Raw genomic sequence first — 24,023 nt, forward strand, 5'->3', positions numbered from 1 at the left:
CCCTCTGCGCCCCGCAGCTACAGAACCTGGAGTCGCTGCGCGCGCTGCTGAAAGGCACAGAGGCGGAGCTGAGCATGCGCGTGTCGGAGGCTGCGCGAAGGCAGGAGGACCCGCTGCAGCGGCAGCGCACCCTGGTGGAGGAGGAGCGGCTGCGCTATCTCAACGACGAGGAGCTCATTACCCAGCAGCTTAAGTGAGGCTGGGCCCCGGGGCGGAGGGAGGGCTGTGTGGGTGCGGCCCGGGGCCCACAGCCTGGTTTCCCTGGGAGGTGCAGCTCCCTTCTTTCTGCATCACAGGTGACGCTGGCCTGGTCTGAAGCCTGAGTTCCTTCTTCTCTGTGGCCTGATTTCTCTGTGACCCACAAACCTTTGACCATCTGGCACAATTCCTGATTTCTCTTTCTTTTCTTCTTGGCTGGACGCCCTGCTTTTGCTATGCTTTTGCTTCCTCATGATCCACAGTCTGGCTGCCCCCTGACCTGCAGCCTTACTTTCATGTGGCCGGCTGCAGGATTTCAGTCTGTCCTCTGCCTGCTTTCATTCCGGCCTGTGACTTGTACAAAGTGTCCCTTGAGTAGCCGCAGATGCCACCACTCCACTTCCCTGATCTCTCTCTCTCTTTTTTTTTTTTAATATTTTTATTTATTTCTAGGAGAGAGAGAGAGAGAGAGAGAGACAGCGTGAGCAGGGGAGGGTCAGAGAGAGAGGGAGATACAGATCCGAAATAGGCTCCAGGCTCTGAGCTGGCAGTCAGCACAGAGACCGACGCGGGGCTCGAACCCACGAACCGCGAGATCATGACCTAAGCGAAAGTCGGACGCTTAACCGACTAAGCCACCCAGGCGCCCCTCCACTTCCCTGATCTCTGAGGCCAGACGTAGCCAAGGAAAACCCTCCTCCTCTCTAGTCCACTGAAACAAGGCTCTAGTTTTCTCACAAGGAGCGAGGAACCGAGAACATCCTGCTCCCAGATGCTTGGATGTGGAAGGGTTAAACGGAGACCATCCTCTGATCCAAATTTAGCAAATGGCTGTCTGGCCAAGATTCCATTGTCTGGCACTGTTGATTGGAGAAGCTGCCTTTTGCTGGCCGGCCGCTGAGTGAGCACCCCCACCCCACGTCAGCCTTCCCTCCTTGGTCACTGGGGTCTGAGACAGAGGCCCTGCTCCTTTCCTAGCCTCCCTCGTGGTGGCACAGGGCACAAAGGGACCCGAAGTCCAGCTCCAGCATCGAGAGATTGTGTGATCAGGGCAGGTTCTGCCCTTCTCCGCTCTTCACCTTCCTTATCTGTGCCCAATAAGATTTTTGCAGTTCTTTCCAGAGAGGGCTTGAGTTCTACTGGCCAGTGATTTGGGGAGCCAGGAGAGGCTCCTCAAAGGGTCCCAGCTTGCTAGGGGTTCCTTGAGAAAGGTCCCTACTTCTCCGCCTTGGGCCCACACAGCCTGTGCATTTCAGTAGGGCACAAGACAGAGATTCCTGTGACCCCTTGTGGCTGACGTGAAATAAGGGGCCAGCTCACTTGGAAGTAAGCTGGCGGCAGCCACCCCATCATTTCAGGTGTAAAAGCTTAGTGACAACATAAGTCAGATCTCCAAGTAGACTGACGGCCGCCATCGGCCCTCACCCAGGGAATTCCATCGACCCAATTTTACTGTCCCCTCCTTGCCCCTTTTTCACTCAGCACAGAGGAGCCGGGGTTAGAAATTTTAAAAGGAATTTTACTGAGACATTAAAGGAAAATAAAAGAAAATATAAAAGCATAGAGGCAGAAGAGATGAAAGGACAGATTTAAGCTTCTGTCATATGCATGTCTGGTCCTCAGCTTCCTGGGGGCCTCAGTTCTCTGGGAGCACAGAGACTTCCTGTCCTCTGTCCCATTATCAACCCCCTGTTCATACTGCTCCCTTGAGAGAGTTTGGGCTGTGACACTGCTTCTGGCAGAATTCTCCATCCACTTTGAAGGGGGTTCCTGCCTTTTTGGGGGGCGGCCTGGGCTGGGCTATACATCAGTCCTGCAGTGGGTCTGGCTTGGCTACGAGCCCTCCCCCCCCACCCCCCCACCCCCGCCGCCGCCAGCTCCCATACCGTCCCTGGGCAGTAGGGTGAGCAGCAGGCCCATCCTTACCCCTACTCTGGCTGTAACTCCTGTATTCTTGCTCTTGCTCTGCCCCTTCCTCTCACCCCAGCATCTTGCTGGAGGTTAAGGCCAATTCTGTGCTTCATTCAGCTTGGCTCTCTCACCTGTTTTTCTACCCAAGCACTTGATCCCTGTCTAGACATTACCCTCTGTTAAATGAGACCTTTTGGCCTCTGGAGCCTAATTGGAACTAACCCAGTACCAGCTTAGTAGGCATCTGAACATGCAGTCGCACAGGGCCCCATGCTGTTAATGGCCGAATGCTTCACTGTTGTTATCTTGAAATTCTTAATGATTTTTTAACTAGGGGCAAAATCTTCATTTTTTTACCGTGCCCCATAAATTACAGAGCTGGTTCTGACCTGACCTTGCCCTCTTCACCCTTCCATCACTGAACCTGGGTCTGGAAAGCCCAGCCACTTTGTGATAATGGCGTTTAGACTTGCACCGCCTGCGCAAGTTAGGTCTCCCAAAACTTCGGCAGGTTTCATGATCAGAGAATCAAGGTGATGGGGTGCGTGGGTGGCTCAGTCGGCTGAGCATCCAACTCTTGATCTCAGTTCAGGTCTTGATCTTAGGGTCATGAGTTCAAGCCCCCACAATGGGTGTGAAGCCTACTTAAAAAAATGAGGTGCTAGGGGCGCCTGGGTGGCTTAGTCGGTTAAGCGTCCGACTTTTGCTTAGGTCATGATCTCGCAGTTCGTGGGTTCGAGCCCCGCATCGGGCTCTGTGCTGACTGCCAGCTCAGAGCCTGGAGCCTGTTTCAGAGTCTGTGTCTCCCTCTCTCTCTGACCCTCCCCTGCTCATGCTGTCTCTCTCTCTCCTAGAAATAAAAAAAAATATATATATATTAAAAAAAAAATGAGGTGCTAATTGAGCCCACGGAGGACCTAGTCTCTTCCACCTGAGAGTGGCAGTGTTGTGGCCTCCTGAAGGCTTACCTGAGTCCTCCCTTAAATGAGGGTCTCTTCCCCTCAGAGTGATGTCTGGAAGTGACCATTTTACAAAGCTGACACACCCTGAGCCAGTTAGGTGTCACCTGCAGCAGGGGAGAGCTGTTCTTTCCCATGTAGCAGAGCAAGGGTTGGGTGGGACAGGCATGGGCATGGGGTGATGCTAGATCCAGTGTGGGAGTGAGATGCAGCAGAATGCAATGGCTGAAGTCAGACATGAGTAGATTCTGCCTTGCCACAAAATGGTTGTATGACCTTCAAGAAGCTGCTTAATCTCCCTGAGCCTCTTTTTTAAAAAAAAAAAAATGTTTATTTTTGAGAGAGAGAGACACACACAGAGTGTGAGTGGGGGAGGCGCAGAGAGAGAGGGAGACACGGAACCAGAAGCGGGCTCCAGGCTCTGAGCCGTCAGCACAGAGCTTGACGCAGGGCTCAAACTCACGAACGGTGAGATCAGACCTGAGCTGAAGTCGGATGCTTAACCGACTGAGCCACTCAGGTGCCCCTTTTTAATTTTCTAAAAATGTTTATTTTTGATAGAGAGAGAGAGAGAGAGAGAGAGAGAAAGACAGAGTGTTGAGTTGGGGAGGGGCAGAAAGAGGAGACACAGAATCCGAAGCAAGCTTCAGGCTCTGAGCTGTCAGCACAGAGCTCGACGTGAAGCTCGAACTCAGGAACCACAAGATCATGACCTGAGCCGAAGTCTGATGCCTAACTGACTCAGCCACCCAGGAGCCACCCCCCCATTTTTAATGCCAGAATTCATTGTGTTAGTAAGGCAGCTACTCTAACAAATTGTGTAATGGTTCAAAAGTAATAGACATATGTTTTTTGTTGTTGTTTTTTCTTTTTCTCACGGAACAGTACTGGGTGGGTTAGTGGAATAACTGTCTTCCAAGAAATCGTTCAGGGACCCAGGCTAATGGAAGTTTTGCCATCTTCTGAGATCATGCACAGGGTCATTATACGCCTTCAACTCACATTCCATTGGCTGGACCTCAGTCATTGGCCATCTTAACCACAGGGATGCTGGGAGATGTAGTCCAATGTCTGAGCTACTGTTTGTGTGTAAACTGGAGGTAATAATGGCTTCCACGCCCAGGATTTTTTGTGAGGATTAAATAAGGTGATGAAAGTGGAAGGCTGAATGTGGCACCTGGTGTACACTAAGTGCGTAGTACAAGATAGGCAGCTCTTTAACTGGCAGTGCTGAGTCACAGGAATGTGTCATTGCTCCAGTGTGGTCTGTCTTTTCATCTGCTATTTGGATGAAGACTGATAGGCATGCTGATAAGATTTGCTAGTGACACAGAGCTTTGAGGGGGAGTAAATCTGTTGCAGGGTAGAACCGAAATTCAAGAGTTGTTCCCACCTGGACGGTTGAGCTGAAATCCAGCAGATGGGATTTGACAAGAATGCGTGTAAAGTCCTGCATGTGGGTCAGGGGATGTTAGCGACTCAAGTCTAGAATTGAAATGACCTACCTGGGCAGCGGTTCCTTCCTTCACTTCTTCGTTCATTCCACAATTAGTTACTAGACATCTATTCTGCTCCAGGCACTGTGCCAGGTAGAATTGGAGATGAATCCAGAAGTCCTGCTCCCTCCTTGCCTGCCAGGAGCTACACAGCCCAGCATTCAAGAGCTTTAAGGGTTTGTGAGGGAGGCAGAAAGAGGACTCCCAGCCCCAAGTGTAGGGAATGGGGAAGAAGTTCCCACTGAGACCTGAAGGAGGAGTGAGAATTAGTCACATGTGCACATGTGTGTGCATGAGTGTGTGCGTGCATATGTGTGAATGGAATGTTCTATGTAGAGGAAATGGCATCACAGAGCCCTAGAGAAGGCAACACATACAAGGACCCCAGGGAAGTTGTGGACAGTTCTAAACAGAAGGAAGCCAGAGGAAGACAAGGGATGTGGCTGCAAAGACACTAAGAGAAGCCCCAAGGGACTGACCCCTTATCACCCCTTTCTCATGTGCATTGGCCCATTTATTTATTTTTTTAAAAAAATTTTTTATAGTTTATTTTTGAGACAGAGAGAGACAGAGCATGAGTGGGGGAGGGGCAGAGAGAGAGGGAGACACAGAATCCGAAACAGGCTCCAGGCTCTGAGCTGTCAGCACAGAGCCTAATGTGAGGCTAGAACCCACGAACCGTGAGATCTGACCTGAGCCGAAGTCGGATGCTCAACCGACTGGGCCACCCACGTGCCCCATGTATTGGCTCATTTAATCCTCACAATGGTCCCTGGAGGGAAGAACTCTCACTATGCCCCCTGTTTTGGATAAGAAGGTTGCAGCCCAGAAATAGTATGTAACTTGTCCAAGGTCTCTGCTGGGATGGGCAGAGCTGGAATTGGAATTTGGATCTGATTCTAGAGCCAAATTTTCAACTACTACCCTCACACCCTTCTTGGCTTGGATTTTAGCCCCAGGATGATGGGATCCTTGTAAGGTTCAACTCAACACAGGGGTGATGACTTGGTGTGATTTTACGTTTTAGAAAGAGGTGGTGTTTGGGGTTCCTGGGTGGCTCAGTCGGTTGAGCGTCTGGCTCTTCGTTTCAGCTCAGGTCATGATCTCATGGTTTCGTGAGTTTGAGCTCCGCATCAGGCTCTGCGGTGATAGTGCAGAGCCTGCTTGGGATTCTCTCTCTCTCCCTTTCTCTCTCTCCCTCCCCCACTCACGCTGTCTCTCTCTCTTAAAATAAATAAGCTTTAAAAAATACTCTTAAAAAAGATGTGGGGTTTTTTTAAAACTTTTTAAAAATGTTTATTCTTTTTTTTTAAAATATTTTTATTTATTTCTAGCAGAGAGAGAGAGACAGCGTGAGCAGGGGAGGGTTATAGAGAGAGGGAGATACAGACTCTGAAATAGGCTCCAGGCTCTGAGCTGGCAGTCAGCACAGAGCACGATGCGGGGCTCGAACCCACGAACCGTGAGATCATGACCTAAGCGAAAGTCGGACGCTTAACCGACTAAGCCACCCAGGCGCCCCATTAAATGTTTATTCTTTTTGAGAGAGAGAGAGAGAAGAGCAAGCAGGGGAGGGACAGAGAGAGCGGAAGACACAGAATCAGAAGCAGGCTCCAGGCTCTGAGCTGTCAGCACAGAGCCCAATGTGGGGCTCGAACTCAGACTGTGAGATCGTGACCTGAGCTGAAGTCGGCTGCTTAACTGACTGAGCTCCCCAGGCACCCCAAGATGTGGGGTTTTAAATGGCACAAGCTCAGCATAAACCTGCTGACACTTGAAAACAATTTTGTCCTCAAGGAAAGAGGCTGAGTGCCTGGATCATTTGAGAAAAAGTAGATGGACATGGCAGGGGCCACCCCTCAAGAGAGAAGAGACCCCACAGGAGGACATGCAGTGGCCTCCAGTGCCCTGAAAGGCTGCCAGGCTCTCTGCTGCCTCCTTGGCAGACTGAGAAGCTGAGGATGCAAGTTATAGGGAGGGAGATTTGAGCTGATATTGCTAACAATTCGAACGTCGAAGGGGAGGAGCCAGGGCCTCTATTAGGAAATTCTTCTGAAGCTCCATCTCTGAGGTTTGGCATTTCTGATCTCACCTGGGCGTGCAGCCTGGTGAATGGCTTTTAATTGTGATCTGACCGGTGGTCTGATTTCTTTCCAGCTGCCCAATTTCTGGGGGCTGGGCTGGGGCCAGAAGGGCTGAGAGTTCTCTCTCTCTGGCTGCAGTGACCTGGAGAAGTCAGTGGAGAAGATCCAACGGGATGTGTCCCACAACCACCGGCTGGTGCCCGGGCCGGAGCTGGAGGAGAAGGCGCTGGTGCTGAAGCAGCTTGGGGAGACGCTGACTGAGCTCAAGGGTGAGCCTGGAGGCGAGAGTGTGGCCCTCGGTTCAGGGTGGAGTCCCTGCTGCACTCCCCCCGCCCCTCCCCCCCCACCCCCCGCCCCGTCCCCTACTCCCAGGCGCTGCCCTCACTGCTGCCCATCCTTTCTGTCCTTGTCCTTGGAGCGGCTCCCTCCCCAGATCACTCCTTCTGGTCCCCTCAGCTCACTTCCCAGGCCTGCAGAGCAAGATGCGGGTAGTGCTGCGAGTGGAAGTGGAGGCTGTGAAGTTCCTGAAGGAGGAGCCACAGCGTCTAGACGGGCTACTCAAGCGCTGCCGTGGGGTCACAGACATGCTGGCCCAGATCCGAAGGTCTTTCTATCCCCAACCTCTTATCTCTGACCTCCGATTTCCCAGGAGGCCACACACACAGGGCGTAGATCAGTAGATCGGCCTGACCCCTTATCCTGACTTCTCTGGTCACTGATGTGCCAGTTGGATCTGAACCCAACTCTGCCCTGTGACCCTTGGTGTGGCGTAGGCTTGGCTCTCCCTTATGCTGGATGCAGTCACCCCTCCCCGGGCCCTTCCATCTGTGCTGCAAGATCCCAGAGCCCCCCTCACACCCTGCCTCCCCCAGGCCAGGCTTCCCTTGCACGGGGCCCCCAACACGTGGGTCTCACAGCCGCTCCTAACTCTCCCGACCCCAGGCAAGTGGACGAGGGCGTGTGGCCACCCCCCAACAACCTCCTGAATCAGTCCCCCAAGAAGGTGACGGCCGAGACGGACTTCAACAAGAGCTTGGACTTCGAAATGCCGCCCCCCAGTCCTCCACTGAACCTCCATGAGCTGAGTGGGCCGGCTGAGGGGGCCCCTCCTACTCCTAAGAGCAACCCCACCAAAGGCCTGGACGCTACTGGGAAGAGAAGCGTGGACAAGGCTGTGTCTGTCGAGGTGCTGGGCCAGGGATTGGGGGGTGGGGAGAGGCACGAGCCAGGCTCACACATTCTTACCGCCATCATCCTAGATTGGGAAGTGCCAACACGTGGGTACTTTTTCCTGAGGGAGCAGGACGTCTGAGAAGCACATCGATGGTGGCATTAGTTCTTCCAGACAGAAAAGCATTTTGTAAAAGCTCTAGCAATCAAGGCAGTGTGGTGCTGGCATAAGAATAGACTGTGTGGTCAACAAAGCAGAATAGCACGTCCCCAGACAAGGCCAAGTGTATCAGGAAAGTAGCATACGACCAAGGCGGCATTCCAGACTTACCCGGGAGACTCAAGGAGAAGTCCGAGGGCCCCCCGGGGGCCAGGTCAAACGCCTGTCTCCGTCCTGGCGTGTGTGGCTGGAGGAAGGGGCCGTAGCCCTAAGGCCAGGAGCGGGCAGCTGCTTCTGTGCTGACTCTCACTTCTTCTCTGAAGGCTGCCGAGCGGGACTGGGAAGAGAAGCGGGCAGCCCTGACCCAGTACAGTGCCAAGGACATCAACCGGCTGCTGGAGGAGACCCAGGCAGAGCTGCTGAAGGCCATCCCTGACCTGGACTGTGCGAGCAAGGCCCACCCGGGCCTGGCCCCCACCCCTGACCACAAGCCCCCGAAGGCGCCCCACGGCCAGAAGGCAGCCCCCCGGACGGAGCCCAGTGGAAGAAGAGGCTCAGGTATGGGGGCAGCTCGGGGGACTGGCGAAGAGCCCAGAAGAGGGGAGCCCCATCTTCAGGACCTCTCGGGTCTCTGGGGGAGGCACTTGGGCATGAGACTCTATGAGGTCAGCCTTCCAGGGAAGGGAGGTGCTGCGGCATTGGCAGCCTGACCTTCGGCCGCTACAGGGAGACCCAGAGGACAGGGTGGCGCCAGGGTCTTTTCCCACTACCGTGACTGCTGCTGAGAGACCCACGCAGGGAAGAGGAGCAGGTCCGGGCCGAGAGTCACCGTCCACATGTCATGACCAAACGTGTGCTGTGAACCGGGCTGTGCTGGGACAGGGAGTGGTGCCGGCCCCTACGCATGTGCTTTCTGTGCTCCCGAGCCTGTGAGCTCGGGGGGTGAGGCAGAAATCCAACCAGAAATAGCAGTCCCCATTCATTCATTCCTGCCGTACACGATTGTTAAGCACCTACTGTGTGCTGGGCGCTGAGGATAAGGAGATAAGACACTGCATGTTTTCAAGGTGCTTAAAATTCAGTGGGGGTATAATACTAACATTTTTATCAGGTACTTATGTGGCAGGAGTTACTCCAAATGCTTTCTGTATATTAATCCTTGCAACTTTGCAACAACTCCTGGGGGCAGATGCAGTAATTATTCCCATTTTATGGATGAGAATACTGAGGCACAACGTAGCTAAGATATCCGTCCCAGGCCATGTTTAGTGGGCAAACCAGAAGGTAGGATGCAGGTACTGCATGTAGTGGTGGCCACACAGTCCTGGAGGAGGCCCCAGAAGGGCAAGAAGGGCTTCCCATTGGAGGTGACATTCCACTGGAGTCTTGGAAACAAGTAGGCCTTTCCATGGAGAGTGAGAGAGGGAACTTCAGGGAGAGGGAACTGCATGTGCAAATGGCTGGAGGTGTGTGTTTGGCGTTGCTGAGCAGGGTTCAGGCCAGGAAGTAGCAAGCCGAGCTGAGGCTGAAAGATTGGCAGTGGTGGAGGGTGCTGGGCCAGGGAGGCCGGGCATGGTTTGCGGCCATGGGAAACCACTGGGGCTCCAAGGCAGAGGAGTGTCAGGCTCGAGTGACTTCTCTGTAGGTTGTCCTTGGAGACAGCCCCCAGCCCTGGAAAAACAGGGACAGGGAGAGCCTGGTGGGTCAGGCCAGGCTCTTGCACGTGCCACTGCTGTCTCGTGATGGAGAAAAGCCAAAGATGTGGCAGGAGAGCCGCGGAGGGGCAGGCGGGAAAGAGATGGATTAGAGCAGCGTTTCTCAGACTTGAATGTGTGCATGAAATCGCCAGAGCTCTGCCAAAATGTGGGTTCTGATTCAGCGGCTGTGGGTGAGGCCTGAACTTCTGCATTCCTAACAAGCTCCCAGGCGCTGCCAGTGCTGCTGGCCCGCGGACCACACTTTGAGTAGCTGGGGTGTGAGTGCACTAAGAGGAGTGACGGGGATGGGCTCCACTGGGGAGGTGAGAGAGAACGAGAAGGGACCTGTGTCCTCGTCCCTGAGCTTTCCTCTCCCCTCCTTCCTGGAGGAGGAAGCGAGGTTTCTCCACTTGGTGCGTGGACTCCAAAGTTAAGCGTCCCCTGACCCCCAGCCCCTTGGCTACCCACAGATGAGCTGACGGTGCCTCGATACCGCACAGAGAAGCCCTCCAAGTCGCCCCCACCACCCCCTCCCCGCCGGAGCTTCCCTTCCTCCCATGGCCTGACCACCACGCGCACCGGGGAGGTTGTGGTCACCAGCAAGAAGGACTCAGCCTTCATCAAGGTACCAACCTTACCTCGGGCAGGGGGATACCCAAGATGGCCGCCGAAGACGCTCTGGGGTGGAAGGGCAGCAGGGCGCTGGCCATGGTGACTCTGCTTCCGGCTTGGGCTTCCACCATGGGAAGGGGGTCTCTGGCAGGGAACAGATGAGCTGGGGCAGGAAAGGCCCCCACAGATGGGGCCAATGAGGTCAGCTGGTGCCAAAGGGAGGCAGAGCCTCGTCTTGACGGGGGCCTGGGCCTTGCAGAAGGCCGAGTCCGAGGAGCTGGAGGTGCAAAAGCCCCAAGTGAAGCTGCGCCGGACTGTGTCCGAGGTGGCCCGCCCGGCCTCCACGCCGCCCATCATGGCCTCTGCCATCAAGGATGAGGATGATGAGGACCGCATCATTGCTGAGCTAGAGGTGGGTCAAGGGCATGCCTGGTCCCCGAGTCCTCGACCAGGCCCCTCCCTTGCCCCACTAAGTTGACCCCATTGGGGAGGCGACTGGGCACCTGGGCTTCCGGGTTCCTGCTGAGTACTGGCCTGACCCCATCCTTCTTGCCTTGATTTCTCCACCACTGTAAAGTGGGGGGAGGGAGTCTGAAGTCCCTCTTTGAAGGTTGGAGGGTTTTATTGTAGTCTCTGAAACACCCCTCCCCACAGCTTCCCCGAGACCCCTATGCTCTGAGACCCCCACGCCTGAACGTTCTGAGAACAGAGTGCTTTAACACCTTGATACCCAAGTACCTTGAGTTCCCCCATCCTCAAGTGCTCTCAGCCCCCCTCCCCAAGTGGCTAGAGACCCTGACTACCTCGGGAGGAGGAGACAAGATGGAGGGCAGAGTGGCCAATGAGCATGGTGAGGGGCCAAGGAGTAAGGCTGGCGTCTGTCCCTGTGGGCCACAGGCCAGCACCCTGCCCTGTCCAGTGCCCCCTTCTCCAAACCTGCTCCCACCTTCTGCTCCCCAGGTGTTTGAGAGAAGCTCAGTGTCTTCCCTCCCCCCCACACCCCGCCGCCAGCCGATCCCCACCTTGCTGGCACCCCAGGACCTGGGGCCCCCTGGGGGCTCAGCCCAGGGCCCCACATGGAAGGTAACGGGCTGCCCCCACCTCTCACAGCTCTCTCTCTGCCTGTGCCTCCACAGCTTCCTCTCCTCACCTCTCACGCTAACCCGCTAACGTGCCAGTCACATCCCCACGTCCGGCCACTGCCACAGCCTCACCCGCCTGGCCTCCCCCCTGCCTTGCCCCAAGGACAGGTGCATAACCCTTCCCTCCCTCTTCGAGACTCTAGCAGTCTGGTACCTGGTGGCCCCTTGTGTCTGCGTTTTCTTACAGGCTTGATTCTGAGTTGGGTATTTTGTTCCAATCTGCAGCCAGAGTTTAGATCTGACCCAGAACCTGGGTTTTATCTCCGTCCAAGTTGGAACTTGGATCTTGCTCACTACATGACTTTAGGTCCAACTCAGAATCCGACTTTGTCCCTGAGCCCTTGCCTAGTCCCTGCCCCTGACCCCTCTCCTCTGCCACCGGTGCCACCTAGGGGCACCGTTTTCCCCAGTATAATCTGTGCCTTGACCGGGGGCCAGGGGAAAGGCTCATTTACAACCTCCTTCTCTCCCATGGCCCCAGTGGTCCGGGAACTTGGAGTAGAAACAGCCAATGCCCTTCTTCGGCTGCTGGCTTTGTCTTTTAGCATTGGGAAGTTCTTCCTTCTCTCTAACTTCAGTCCTTGCTGCTATCCTGCTGCACTTATTCTCTCTTTATTCTTTCTTGGGAATTTGGGGGTAGACCTGCTGTCTGCACCCGCCCCCAGGGGACTGTGCTTGGGGAGGGAGACCTGGGGAAGGTGACCTGGGACTCTCTCCTCCTTCCCAGTCAGGTTGGGGCAGGAGGACCTCTGCTCCGGGGAGAGGGCAGCCTCCCATGCACACACACACTCACCTGCCTTGTCTGGTCCTCTCTGGCCCACAGTGGGCTCCACACTGGCTGCCACCTGATTTCTGGCCTGGGTGAGGCTTGAGGCTTGGTGGTGCTTTGGCTCCCTGGCCAGGGGGAGCAGACAGGCACCAAACAGGTGGACGGAGCTGTCTGCTGGGCAAAGGATGGGCACAGAGCAGTCCAAAGAGCTGTCTGGGGAGGAGCAGTATGGAAGGGGTGCCCCATGGGCTGGCCATGCCCTTGGTACTTTGGCCCATTGCACCCAGCCGCTCCTGCCTCTTTCTGGCCTCTGGGAGCTAATCCTGAAGGGGTCCAGTGGGCAAAGCCCCCCTGCTGGCCTTTTGGGCTGGCTTACCCTCTGTGTCCTGTGGCGCCATCGGGCAGTGAAGCCGGGCAGGCGTGGGTCGCCTTTCTGCCTTCCCAGTCGGCAACCCCCCACCTCCAGGTAAGCAGGTAACAAGGCTGGGTGGGTCACCTTGGGGGAGGGGGGCTTGAGGTTTCTGCTGCCCACCCTGGAATACCCCCATGGGTCCTTTTAGTGGAAAGAGCACTGGACTTGGAGTCAGACTGCCTGGGTTCAAATCCTGGCTCTACCACTAACTAGCTCTGGGTAAGTGACCTTGGGTAGATCACACCCACACCCACCCTCAATTTCCTCATCTGTAAAGTGAGGACCATAGAAGCAGTAGCCATTTGGTGGGTTATAACTAAGGACTAAAGATGAAGATGTACGTGGCAGTGCCTGGCACAAGACTCTGAATTATACCAGAATTCACTCAAGGTGGGGGATAGTGGTTAGGGCCTCTCTCGGTGCCCCCCCCCCCCCACCAAAGCCAGAGCAGACGATGCTCACCCAGAAGCAGTTGCTCTGGCTTTGCCGAGTACAGCAGAAGGGTTTGACTGAGCCCCTCCCCTGTGGCTGTGAAGCCCTTGGAGAAAGTTCCAAGAGTGGAGGGTGAGGGGGCCAGGGGTCTCTGGCCTGAGATTAGGGTGACAGCTCCACCCTTCCAGTCAATTCAACAAACAGCTAATATTCACCAAGCACTGACGATGTGCCAGGCACTGTTCTAAGCACATTCTCGCATGAGCTCACGTAATTTTCTACCACCTCCATGCTCTTGTTACCCCATTGTACAGATGGACAGACCCACGGGACTTGCTCCCAGAGTTTAACACAGGCAGTGAGAGGCAAACCTGTTTCTGTGCTTCCGGGTAAACCAGCGTCTCTGCCAGCAAGTGGGAGACTGTAGTGTGGGGTCGGAAGAGGCCCGAGTTCTAGTCCTAGCTTTGCCTCTGACTTGTTAAGTAAACTCAGCCACCACCCTCCCCTGCCTCAGTTTCCCCATCTGTGAAAGGAAGAGGCTGGGTTCACCTGTGTCTAACCTCCCCTCCAGCCCCACCATCCCAGCTCAGGGCGTTTGGCTTGCAGGGATCATATTCTCCCTCATCTTTCTTCTTACTCCCCCAGGTTGCCCCAAGCCCCAGGGCTTTCTGCGTCCCCCAGATCATCTTGACGGAGTGTACCCCCAACGCTCCTTCCCCACCAGAGGCCAGACCTGAGGAACCTGATCATAGGACAACCCCCACCCCGCGACCCCGGACCCTGGCTGGCAGTGGGAGGGGCTGGGATGGCGCCCAGGCCCTGCCACAGGTAGTGGCCAAGGCTTCCCAGCTCAGGAACAGCGTGGTGCCTGAGAAGGACGGGGCAGCTCAGCAGAGACTGGGGACAGGGAGCTGCATCACAGAGGGCGGAGCCAGGCTCCCCTGTTCCTGGGGACCAGCCCCTAACAGGACTCAGGAGCCTTCCGCTGCTGACAGCCACCCAGAGGAGACCCCCAAGGACATGGGACAGGATGCACAACCCGGCGGTGGGGTGCCCAGGGGCCAGCCCACTGCTGGTCTGGGCTGCACAGTGAGAGGCGCCACCACCCAGCGGATGGACAGCCTGGAGGAGACACTCCGGGAGCTGGAAGCCACTCTGAGCCAGATGGGCACAGCCCTCGCCACGGAGCCCCCTGGCAGCCCCCCACCCCTGCCAGTGGGTCCCCAGGTGGCTGCTCTTCCCTTAGTCTCTCCCCCTGCCTTCGTGCTCCAGACTCTCTGTCCTCAACTGGAGGGAGTGGGGGGCTGCAGGGGCACCACACCAGCCCCCTCCTCCCACTGGCCTTTTCTCAGCTCTTGCCAGCGTCCTGAGAACCCGGTGCCAGAAGGGGTGTGCAGGCAGAGCCCGGGAGGCTGGGAAGCTGGCCTACCCCGGGATCAGCCCAGCCAGCCCGGGCAGGGACGGGGTCCTCTCCCCTCTGCTCTGTATCTGTAAACCAACAAATAAAGTTCTCTCCTCCTTTTCCATCCCCGCGCTCCCCTGCCCCTCTCCTGTCTGACTCTCTTGGCCTCTGTTGTTTCTCTGTCTGCGCCTCTGAATCCCCAGAGCCCTTGTAGGCAGGGTGGTACCTGGGGTGGGTCAAAGGAGCTGGGCTTATCCATCTCTAGGGAGACTTCACCCCATTCTCCCGTTCAGAGGAAGACATAGGTCTGGGGCTGCTAATCCCACGCTGTCTGTCATAGACCCCCCTCCTCAAGTCTCAGGCATGCTGTGCCAGACCCAGGAGTGGGGGTGACGCCAGGGACTCTCACTTTAGAAGTGGCTCCCCTAGGAGGGTACCTGCTGCCCCTGGCAACTCATGGAGCCCTCCCTGGGAACCTGGCTCGGAGGCCCCTGTCCCCTCTTCTGCAGGGAGGCCTCAAGCCTGGCCTCAGAGACAGGACCTGGGTCCTGGAATGGGCTGTGGAGCCCGGGAGGTCCAAAGGTCTCCAGGTCGCAAAGGGCCCACTGAGGAGGTCCCAGCCCCAGAGATCAGGTCACCCAGCACCTAGGATTCCAGAATGATCCTGCCTCCAACCCCTACCCTGTTCCTCTTCCTGCAGAGTGGCGGTGGCAGCGTGCCACCCATGAAGGTGGTGACTCCAGGGGCCTCTCGGCTGAAGGCAGTCCAGGGCCAGGCGGGCAGCCCCGACAAAGGCAAGCACGGCAAGCAGAGGGCGGAGTACATGAGGATCCAGGCCCAGCAGCAGGTAGGTGTGGGCGCTGTGGAGTGGGGCGTGGCCTGTCCTGGTCCCTCCCCTGCCCCCTCTCCGCAGTGCCTTGTCCTCCGGCTATGAGCTGAGCATCTCCTGCCAGCTGCCCAGAGACCCCCCACCTGCCAGCACGACCCCACCAGTCCCTCGAGCCATCTTTTCCCTCCTCCTGTCAACCCGAGCACTCTTGGAGCTGCTTCGGAACATACATTTTCAGCCAGGCCACCCCCCTTTTAGGAGACCCTCACTGGGAGCAGAGAAGGTCTTTCCCCAGCTACTCCTGGAGGAGGGGGAGCCAGGGGAATTTGTGTCCCCCATTGGCCCGATGCCTGGGTCCCTTCCAGGGCCGGGCCTACCCAGGGATGCGGGAGCGGGCTCCCTTTTCCCTTTGTCTTCCTGCTGCTGCTGCTACTCGGCTCTGCTTCCCCTCCCTGCCCTCAGCTCCCTGCTCTCGGGCAGGTCCGCCCCTCGCTCATCTTGGCCTCCCGCTTGGATCTCAGGCCTTCTTCCAGCTGTGGGAGAAACCAGTTTCGCATCCGCTTTTCAGTCTTGTGTTTGGGCCTTGATGGGTTTTGCCGATGTCGATGGGGAGGGGGAGAGGTGGCCCCCAGGTGGGGTGGGAACGACAGGGGTGCTGTAACCTCTTTCAGATTTAGTCGGCGGGCTTGGAGGCAGGTGTATAGAATCCACAGCCTCGCCCGTGGGTGTTGCTGTCCTGTGGCCCACTGTGTGGCCTGGGCAGAAGGTGCAGGGTGGTCCCTGGGCCTAGATCTTGAGAGAGACCTTTGGTGCATTCATTTGGTTCAGTAGTATTTCTGAGCAGCTCCCGTGGGCCAGGCCCGTTATGGGCGCCGGGGTGGGAGTGGGCGCTGTAAAGTGTCCAGATACTGTGACCTAAAGAAGGCTCTAGGCTCAGAGGCAGGAGGTTAGAGATGGCAAGTCCAGCTACCTCCTTTACAGATGAGGGGACAGCTCAGAGAAGGAAAGGGGCTTCCCAACGGCCCACAGCAAGGTGGTATCAGAGCCACGATGGGACCCAGGAATCACAAAGCCCTTCCCACCACTTGGGCCTGGGACGGCCCTGGGCACGCAAGGCCCTGCCTGCCTGCCTGCCTGCTGGTTCTCTGGAGAGACCCCTGGAGACAGGCCACCCATGACCAGCTCTCCTCACTAGCTCCCCGCTAGCCCGCCATCTTCCTCGTGGGTCCCCAGACACACCCTGCAAATCCCACCCCCAGCTCTCTGTCCCACCACCGCAGTGCACAAGGTCCCCTGTCCTGTCCGGGCCGGTCCCTCCTTCGTGTCCACAGCAGCAGCTGACGTTCACAGGGTGCTCACTGTGCCAGGCTCAGACCAGACATGAAATGGTTTCACATTCACCACACCGCTCTGAGGAACATCCTTCTGATGCCCATTTGATAGATGGGGAAACTGAGGCTTTACCCAAGGTAATGCCGCTGGCAAAAAGAGCAGGACTGGCACCCAGGCTGTGTGATACCCCTCCGCCCCCACACATATGGCCTTTGGTCTCTTCAGCAGGCACCTTTCTGGGCTACGACTGTGCTCTGCCGTTTCTCTCCCTGACCCCCCACTGCAGGGCACCCAGCTCCTCTCTCCTGCCCCCTTGTCACCTCTGCGGCCTCTACACCGTCTCCTCCATTCAGTCGCCAGCCCACTCGACCTTCCCTCCAGCCACATCCCAGGGCTGTGTCTCCAGTGGCCTCCAGACTTGCTTTTCCCACCATGCCCTACTCCCCTCTCTGCAGCATGTGCGGTATAGACCCTGCCCCCCAACATACGTGCACGCACGCACGCACACACAGATACACACACGGGGGAGCTGTGTGGAGACCTCCATTCCTTGCTGTTGTCTCCTCCCTTGTCAGCCCTCACCCTGACCCTCCTGACTCCTTTCGGGGTGTGTCCCCTCTGCCTCTTCACTTCGCTGGGTCACACTTCCTCCTGGGCCTCTGAGCTCTTCATACCACACACACCTCTCCGGCGGCACCAGTACCCTCTGGCCCTGCCCGGAGTCTGTTCTGAGCCCAAGCCTGCCCCTCAGAAAATGTCACCCGCCACCCCCCAAGGGTGGCATCCACCCACTCTGAGAGTCTCCTCTTTCCTTCCTCACCACCTGCTGTCCACGGTTCTCTCCCCACTGGGGCCTCGACCCTGGCCATACTGCTCACTTTTACTTTCTAGGAGCCTTTCTTTAAAAAAGCATCTTCTCCCTAATAAAGCGATATATGTTCCTTGTGGAAATTTCTTAAAGAAGCAGGGGGAAAAGTCATCCTATGCCTCATTACCTAAAGGCATGCCTTTCTAAGGTCTCCCTGTGACTTCTGTCACCTGTAACCTATTTTCCCAGACCTGCGGGCTGGGGAGCTGTCTGTAAAATGCAAATTACTGATTATGTCATTCCCCCAACTGCCCATGTCCACTGCTCCCTGCCCGGGGAGAACATCAGAAGTCCTTCAGTCACCCCGGTGCTTTGTGACTAGCCTGGGCTCCTCCCCTGCCACCCCAGTTCTCCTGACGCCCTCCACCCCACATCCTCGATTTGCTCCAGCCATACTGGGTCACCGTCCTCTGGGCCCAGACACTGGTCTGTAGTGAACCTGGTCTGTGAACTTGGTCAAAGTCCTCTGCCTTCTGCAGGCTCTTCCCTCATCTGTACAATGGGGACAAAAACCCAGCAGGGTCTGAGGTCGCCTGATACCTGGTGTAGGAAAGACCTGCAAGAGCCCTGCAGCGCTCTGCATAGGAGCTTCCCCATTGTCCTCCGTTGTGCTGGACGTTTGTTGTGGCCAAGGGCAGGGCACTGGCCTCTCTCCCATCACGTAGTTCTAACACTTGGGGCTCGAAGCCGCCTTTGACAATGACAAGCGGAAGGGGAATAAAAGTCCTAGGGCTATAGACACCAAACCTGGGGTGGGCCAGATTTCCAGGGGTGTGAGGATCCAAGGCCTGGGGCAGATGGGAAACCCTGGACCCCCCTTCTTCTGCTGGGGATTGGGAAATCTTTAAATACCTGGTATACCCCCCCTCCCAAATGGTCCTGCCCCCCCCCCCCATTGGCTGCCTTCACTCCCGGGGGTTCTGGGCACACAGATCTGTTTAGGAGCAAGAGACCCTTCCCCAGCAGCCCCCAGCTCCCCTCCCCTCTCTTCTCCTTGCCCGTTTCCGAATTGGTTACTGGTGAGGAGAACAGGATTGCTCCGGACACATAGCTTTCTCAGGACCCAACCCACCTGGGCTGAGGGACAGGCCCAGGTCTCCTAATAGCCAGCAGGGCCACGCAAGATGATCTGTGCCTGTGACACAGCACGGAGGGACAGGTCGGCATGCTCAGGGCGTGGAGCGGGTGCTAGACTCTGTCCCACAGGAGGAGGAGGGCTGCAGGGCTCAGCCGTCTGGGCCCAGCTAATGGCTCCAGGCACCCCCCCCACACCCCCACACCCCCCGCTGAAAGCTGAAGGTTTCCGCCTTGCCTCAAAGGGGACAGAGCTCTGGAAGTGACAGGGGAGGACTGGTTGGTGAAACGAAGTGACAGACAACTTGAGACACAGCAGCTGTGAGAAGTGAGCTGTGCGGGGACAGGAGCACTCGGCACAATGGGCATGCCCCCTCAGCTTCAGGAGCGGGGACTTTAGATGTCGCCGCGCCCAGTCTCCTGGACAGGAAAGATGGCTGATAGGGCTTTACCAACAAGGGCTCCACCAGCAGCTACAAGCGGCCTTGGTCTCCATGAAGAAGGAGCGAGGGTGTCCACACAGGCCACTTACAGGCTTTGCAGTGGCTGTGGGAAAAAGGGGTCATCGCCTGGCTGAGGACGTGTCACCTGAGTGAATATAGGGGGCAGGTGGTGGCACAAGCTGGAAGGCAGATATTCCAGAGACCAAAGCTCAGAATGGAACCGGGGCTCGTGACAAATGCTAAAGGGAAGGAAGAGAAAAAGCTTTTAACTAGAAAGATGGGCTGAGAACAAAGAGGGCAGCCAGGAGGAGGCGGTGAGATGTGAGGCGACAAGCAGGGTCTCCCCTCCCACCTGGCTTTGGGAGAAAGAACTTTGAATGGGAAAGGGTGGAAGGGGAGGGGCAGGACTGGAGCCCAAGGCTAGTGACCGGAGTGAGATAGCTCTAGGTTGCCTTGTAATGAGTCTGTCTCCGGGCCCAGGTACTGGGCCCCTGTGGGGGGGTGGGGCATGCCTGGCACCTGGCACTTGACAAAGGACTGAATGAATCGGAAGATCTCGTGGCTACACAAGGCTGTGATCTTGTGGAACCTCTTTATAATTTTTTTTAATGTTTTATTTATTTCTAGGAGAGAGAGAGAGACAGCGTGAGCAGGGGAGGGTCAGAGAGAGGGAGTCACAGACTGAAACAGGCTCCAGGNTCATTTAGTAATATTAAGTAGTACTATTGAATAGTTATGACAATACTGTTTCTGCTTATTGTGAAGAGTTAAAGAAGAATTTGAAAGGAAATACTGTTACAGTAAGATCCTGGTGTAACCAAAATTTTTCTAAGGCTTATTTAATTTTCTAATTGATTAAATAAATTAAAATACAATATGGAGAATTTTATAATTTGCTTTATCTTTTTTTAAAATATTTTTATTTATTTCTAGGAGAGAGAGAGAGAGCGTGAGCAGGGAGGGTCAGAGAGAGGGAGTCACAGACTGAAACAGGCTCCAGGCTCTGAGCTGGCAGTCAGCACAGAGCCCGACGTGGGGCTCGAACCCACAAACCGCGAGATCATGACCTAAGCGAAAGTCGGACGCTCAACCGACTAAGCTTCCCAGGCGCCCCTTGTGGAACCTCTTTAAAAAAATTTTTTTTAGTATTTATTTTTGAGACAGAGAGTGTGAGTGGGGGAGGGGCAGAGAGAGGGGGATACAGAATCTGAATCAAGCTCCAGGCTCTGAGCTGTCAGCACAAAGCTCGATGCGAGGCTCGAACCCATGCACCGTGAGATCATGACCCAAGCCGAAGTCAGACACTTAACCGACTGAGCCTCCCAGGTGCCCCTTGTGAAACCTCTGTGAGTCCAAATGAAGAGCTACAGTAAAGGGGGAGGGGTTAGGAGGCCCAGACCGGAGACCCTTGGCTTGATTTTCATAAAGGGAAACTGCAGACTGCAGACGACTTGTGTGATTAGCAAAACGCAGATGAATCACTGCACGTGTGGAAGAAGAAACGGTGATTATCAACAGCAAGGGCAAGTTCACGGTCAGTCAGTCGGGCTGCCTGAGATCTCCTTGGTGCCCTTGCTGGCTGCTGGAGGCACTCTCCACCTTCCCCACTGTGAGGCATCTGACAGAGCCCACCCAGTGGCTGGTGATAGCATAGGTGGGTGGGAAATGGGGTGACCTTGCCTGGACCAAGCTGTAGGGGGTCTCTAGCTATGTGCCACAGCACTGTTTCCAGTCCACTTCCTTCCTTTTTTTTTTTTAATCAAGGCCGTTTGTTTATCACACTAGTGGCTATGCTAAGGTAGGGGGTGGGGAGTGGGGTAGGGGTGGACTACAAATACAACCACAGAGAGAAACCCCGTCTGTGTAGCCCCAACCCAGGGGCTCACAAGGTTGTGTGCAGCAGGGTCATCTAGGGTGCCTGTCCTAAAATGCAGATGCCTGAGCCTGAGCCAGAGATACCTTCTGGAACGGGGCCCCGGGGATCTGCATCTGTGAGCCGTAATCCTGTCTCGGTGATGCACGCCTGGCCCTGGAATCACACAAACAGACCCCTAGGGACACCAGGAGTCCGCCCGAGGTGGAAGGAGGTGCAGCTGTTGCTAGTGATCAGAGCTGACCAGTGAGCGCAGACACTTCAGGAGGGACTAAGCTCCCATTACCCACAACCCTTGTGGCTGGGAGCTAGAGGAACACTTGTAGGGGATGCACAGGGGCTGGAAGCTGGGTGCAGTGAGTGCCTTTTCCTCCACCTTGCGGTGGATGGGGGTGGGGGTTCTTTAGAGAAGTGCTCCCCTGGGGAGGACAAGCTTGCCCCCTCGTTGTCTCCATAAGACTTTCTGTTTAGTGTCAGCCTCCTGCAGAGGCCAGAAGGGGCCAGCCTGGGCCTCTGGCCTCTCTGCCTGCATCCCTGTGGCAGCCAGCCTCTCACATCTTCTCCCTCCCTCTCCTATCCTCCCCACTCCCACCTCCCCATCCACCTGTCCTTGGTGTGATCTCCCCTGTGATCCTCTGGTCTCTCTCCTCTGCCTTCTCTCTTTCCCGTCAGTACCCTGGTCCCTAGGCCTTTGGGTCCAACTCTGTACCCACCCCCCTACCCGGTTCTGTCCACCACTGTGGCCCCTTCCTCCCCATCTCAGGGGATCACTCTCTCCAGATGCCCCTCTGGGTTCTTCCTTTTGCGAGTTAATTTCCTCTTGGATTTGTGGAGGTTTTTCATTTTTAAAAAACTTCAGCTGGGGACCCGCATGAAGGCTCTCCGTTCCTCTCTCTGACCCCCGACCCCTGTTTTTGTTCCAGGCCACTAAACCATCTAAAGAGATGAGTGGGTCGAATGAGACCTCAAGCCCAGTCTCAGAAAAGCCCGCGGCTTCCAGAACCTCTATCCCTGTATTGACTTCCTTTGGGGCGAGGAATTCTTCCATCTCCTTCTAGAAGCCCCCTCCCACCTCCACCTCAGCCTGCCCTCCCCCCTTGCCACTTCTCTCCTTGCTCTTCTTCCTTTCATCTCCACCCTACTCCCACCGCATTCTCTGGACCCTCTGAAGGGTCTGCCACGGGTGTGGCCCTCCTCAGCTCTCTGCACCCATCCCCTGTTGGTGTTTTTGGTTTTTTAAAAGATTCACTTTTATCTTTTTTTTTTAAGTAAAACAGTAAAACTAAAAACCAAAACACACCACCTTCCCTTGATTTCCTGTTCCAAAATGGCGCACCTCCTGTCATCCTCCTTCCCTTTTCTCTTTACCCACGCTTCCTCCCAAGTCCATTCCCAAGTTCCTGCACCCTACACTCCCTTCTGAGAGCACTCCAACCAAACTCTGAGCCACGGAGACTTGGAGCAGCGGGACACCCCTCTCCCCTTCCTCGGAAACCTTCCTGGAGGAAAACCTGGACGTTGGACCGAGCCCACTATCAGGCCGGCAGCCAGGACGCAGGGAGACCCTGGCCCCGGAGACATCCCACCTGCCCGGGCTCAACAGGACTGAACTCTGCTGTCCGCTCCCTTCTGCTCATGCCCCGTGGGCCTGGAGTCACGAGGGGTGGGCGGGGAGGGCGGCCGGGGTTGGAGGGGCCGGAGTGAGGCCTTCGAATCTGTGTGTCCGCGGAGACTAGTTGGCTTCCTGGGTCTCCCTTCTCGTGGGGAGGAGCCGCCTGGCCCGTGCTGAGTGAGGAGGGGGCCCTGCTGGACGGCTGGCTGTGGGTGGCGGGTTGAGCAGACAGCCTGCCGCTGGGGTCACTGCCTTGGAAGAGGGCAGCCCCCGAGGAGGGGTATTTGGTACTTTCAGTTTCCTAATTTAGCACTTTAAATGACATTAACTTATTTAATGGGGGTAGGGTGAGCAAGAATGAAGGGGCTAGAAAACTAGATTTGGGGACCTGGAGGGTGGGAAGGGGCTGGTTGTAAGGGAAGTGGGGGGTATAGAGAGGGTCTGATGGGGGGGGTGGTGAGGACAGCTCTGACCCAAAGGTCAAGTGGTACGACCTTTAACCATCTTCTTTGAGATTTGAGGGTTTTCAGGGAAGGGAGGGGATGCGATTTTTCAGTGGGGAGCTGGAGACCGCTGGGGAGATTCATGAGGGTCCCTGAGGCCTGACCAGCCAGCCAGCGCCCCTAGACCTGACCTGTGGATGCCTGTCTTGCGGGCGCTGTAGCTTCAGGCCAGGTCCTGAGAGGAGGAGAGAAAGACCAATTTTGGTTCTCAGCCTCAGGCCACCCAGAGGGCACACAGCAAGGGAGTTATGTGGGTTGGGGGGTGGGGAGTGTGAGGAGGGTCCCCAGGGAGTAGGACTCCTATTTGGAGCACAAAGTGGGGTAAGCACAGGGGAGGCTTTGGAATTAGTCTCCCTGAGGAAGCACAGAAAGAAGGAGCCATTGAAGGGGCAGAACCTTCTAGTCCCTGGGGCCTGGCTGGAAGGTCGGTGCTTGGGGGGGAGCCAGGGGAGCCGCTGAGGGCTGGTAAGGGAGGGGAAATCAGGGTTGTGTTTCTTCATTTCTTTCTTTTTGTTTTGTTTTGTTTTTTGTTGTTGTTGTGTTGTTGATTCATTCTTGTTTTCTAGCTTCGGATCATTTTTGTACAAAGGCAAGCAAGCCTTTTTGAAAAATAACAAAAGAAGAGGAAAAAAAAATCCCTCCTGGAAAAAAAAAACCCTTGGAAAATAGAAAAAAAAAAGGACCTCATAAAAGATGCAATTACTTTTAATTGCAGGCAACTCTTTACATTTAAGTGAAGTGTCTTAACATTTTATATTGTTTTAAAAATATATTTACATATTATATATATATAATATACGTAATATAAATATATATAAATATTTAAAAAAAGAAAAAAAAAAAGAAAACCACGGCGCTCTCTCCCTGGCCGCTGTTTTGGCGGGGGAGGGGGGCTGGAGGATGGGCACATCGGCCTGGCTTCTGTGGTCCAGTGAAATGGTTTGGTTTGATTTGGCTGTACAGAGACACACCCCCCCCGCCTTGACTGGGAGGGGAGGGGGGAGTGGTGCCCCCTCCTCCCTCCACTCCATTTCTCTTTGCTTGC

The 24,023-nt window shown here is 55.8% G+C and overlaps 1 protein-coding gene across 1 annotated transcript in view; it reads left to right on the top strand.

Annotated features, from left to right (window-relative positions):
• The window catches only part of SRCIN1 (SRC kinase signaling inhibitor 1), a 71,782-nt gene extending 54,305 nt beyond the window's left edge, over window positions 1-17,477 (top strand). The window contains exons 13-23 of the mRNA XM_039227785.1: window positions 18-193; window positions 6,787-6,917; window positions 7,105-7,252; window positions 7,591-7,834; window positions 8,302-8,536; window positions 10,146-10,300; window positions 10,547-10,699; window positions 11,248-11,370; window positions 13,688-14,269; window positions 15,145-15,291; window positions 16,892-17,477. Of these exons, the coding sequence (XP_039083716.1) occupies window positions 18-193; window positions 6,787-6,917; window positions 7,105-7,252; window positions 7,591-7,834; window positions 8,302-8,536; window positions 10,146-10,300; window positions 10,547-10,699; window positions 11,248-11,370; window positions 13,688-14,269; window positions 15,145-15,291; window positions 16,892-17,074 (2,277 nt within the window). The 3' untranslated portion in view covers window positions 17,075-17,477. The remainder of the gene's footprint in view (window positions 1-17; window positions 194-6,786; window positions 6,918-7,104; window positions 7,253-7,590; window positions 7,835-8,301; window positions 8,537-10,145; window positions 10,301-10,546; window positions 10,700-11,247; window positions 11,371-13,687; window positions 14,270-15,144; window positions 15,292-16,891) is intronic.
• Window positions 17,478-24,023: the final 6,546 nt, after the last annotated feature.

This window comes from Hyaena hyaena, unplaced genomic scaffold (assembly GCF_003009895.1).
Source record: "Hyaena hyaena isolate Hyena2069 unplaced genomic scaffold, ASM300989v1 scaffold_29, whole genome shotgun sequence".
NCBI classification, from domain to species: domain Eukaryota; kingdom Metazoa; phylum Chordata; class Mammalia; order Carnivora; family Hyaenidae; genus Hyaena; species Hyaena hyaena.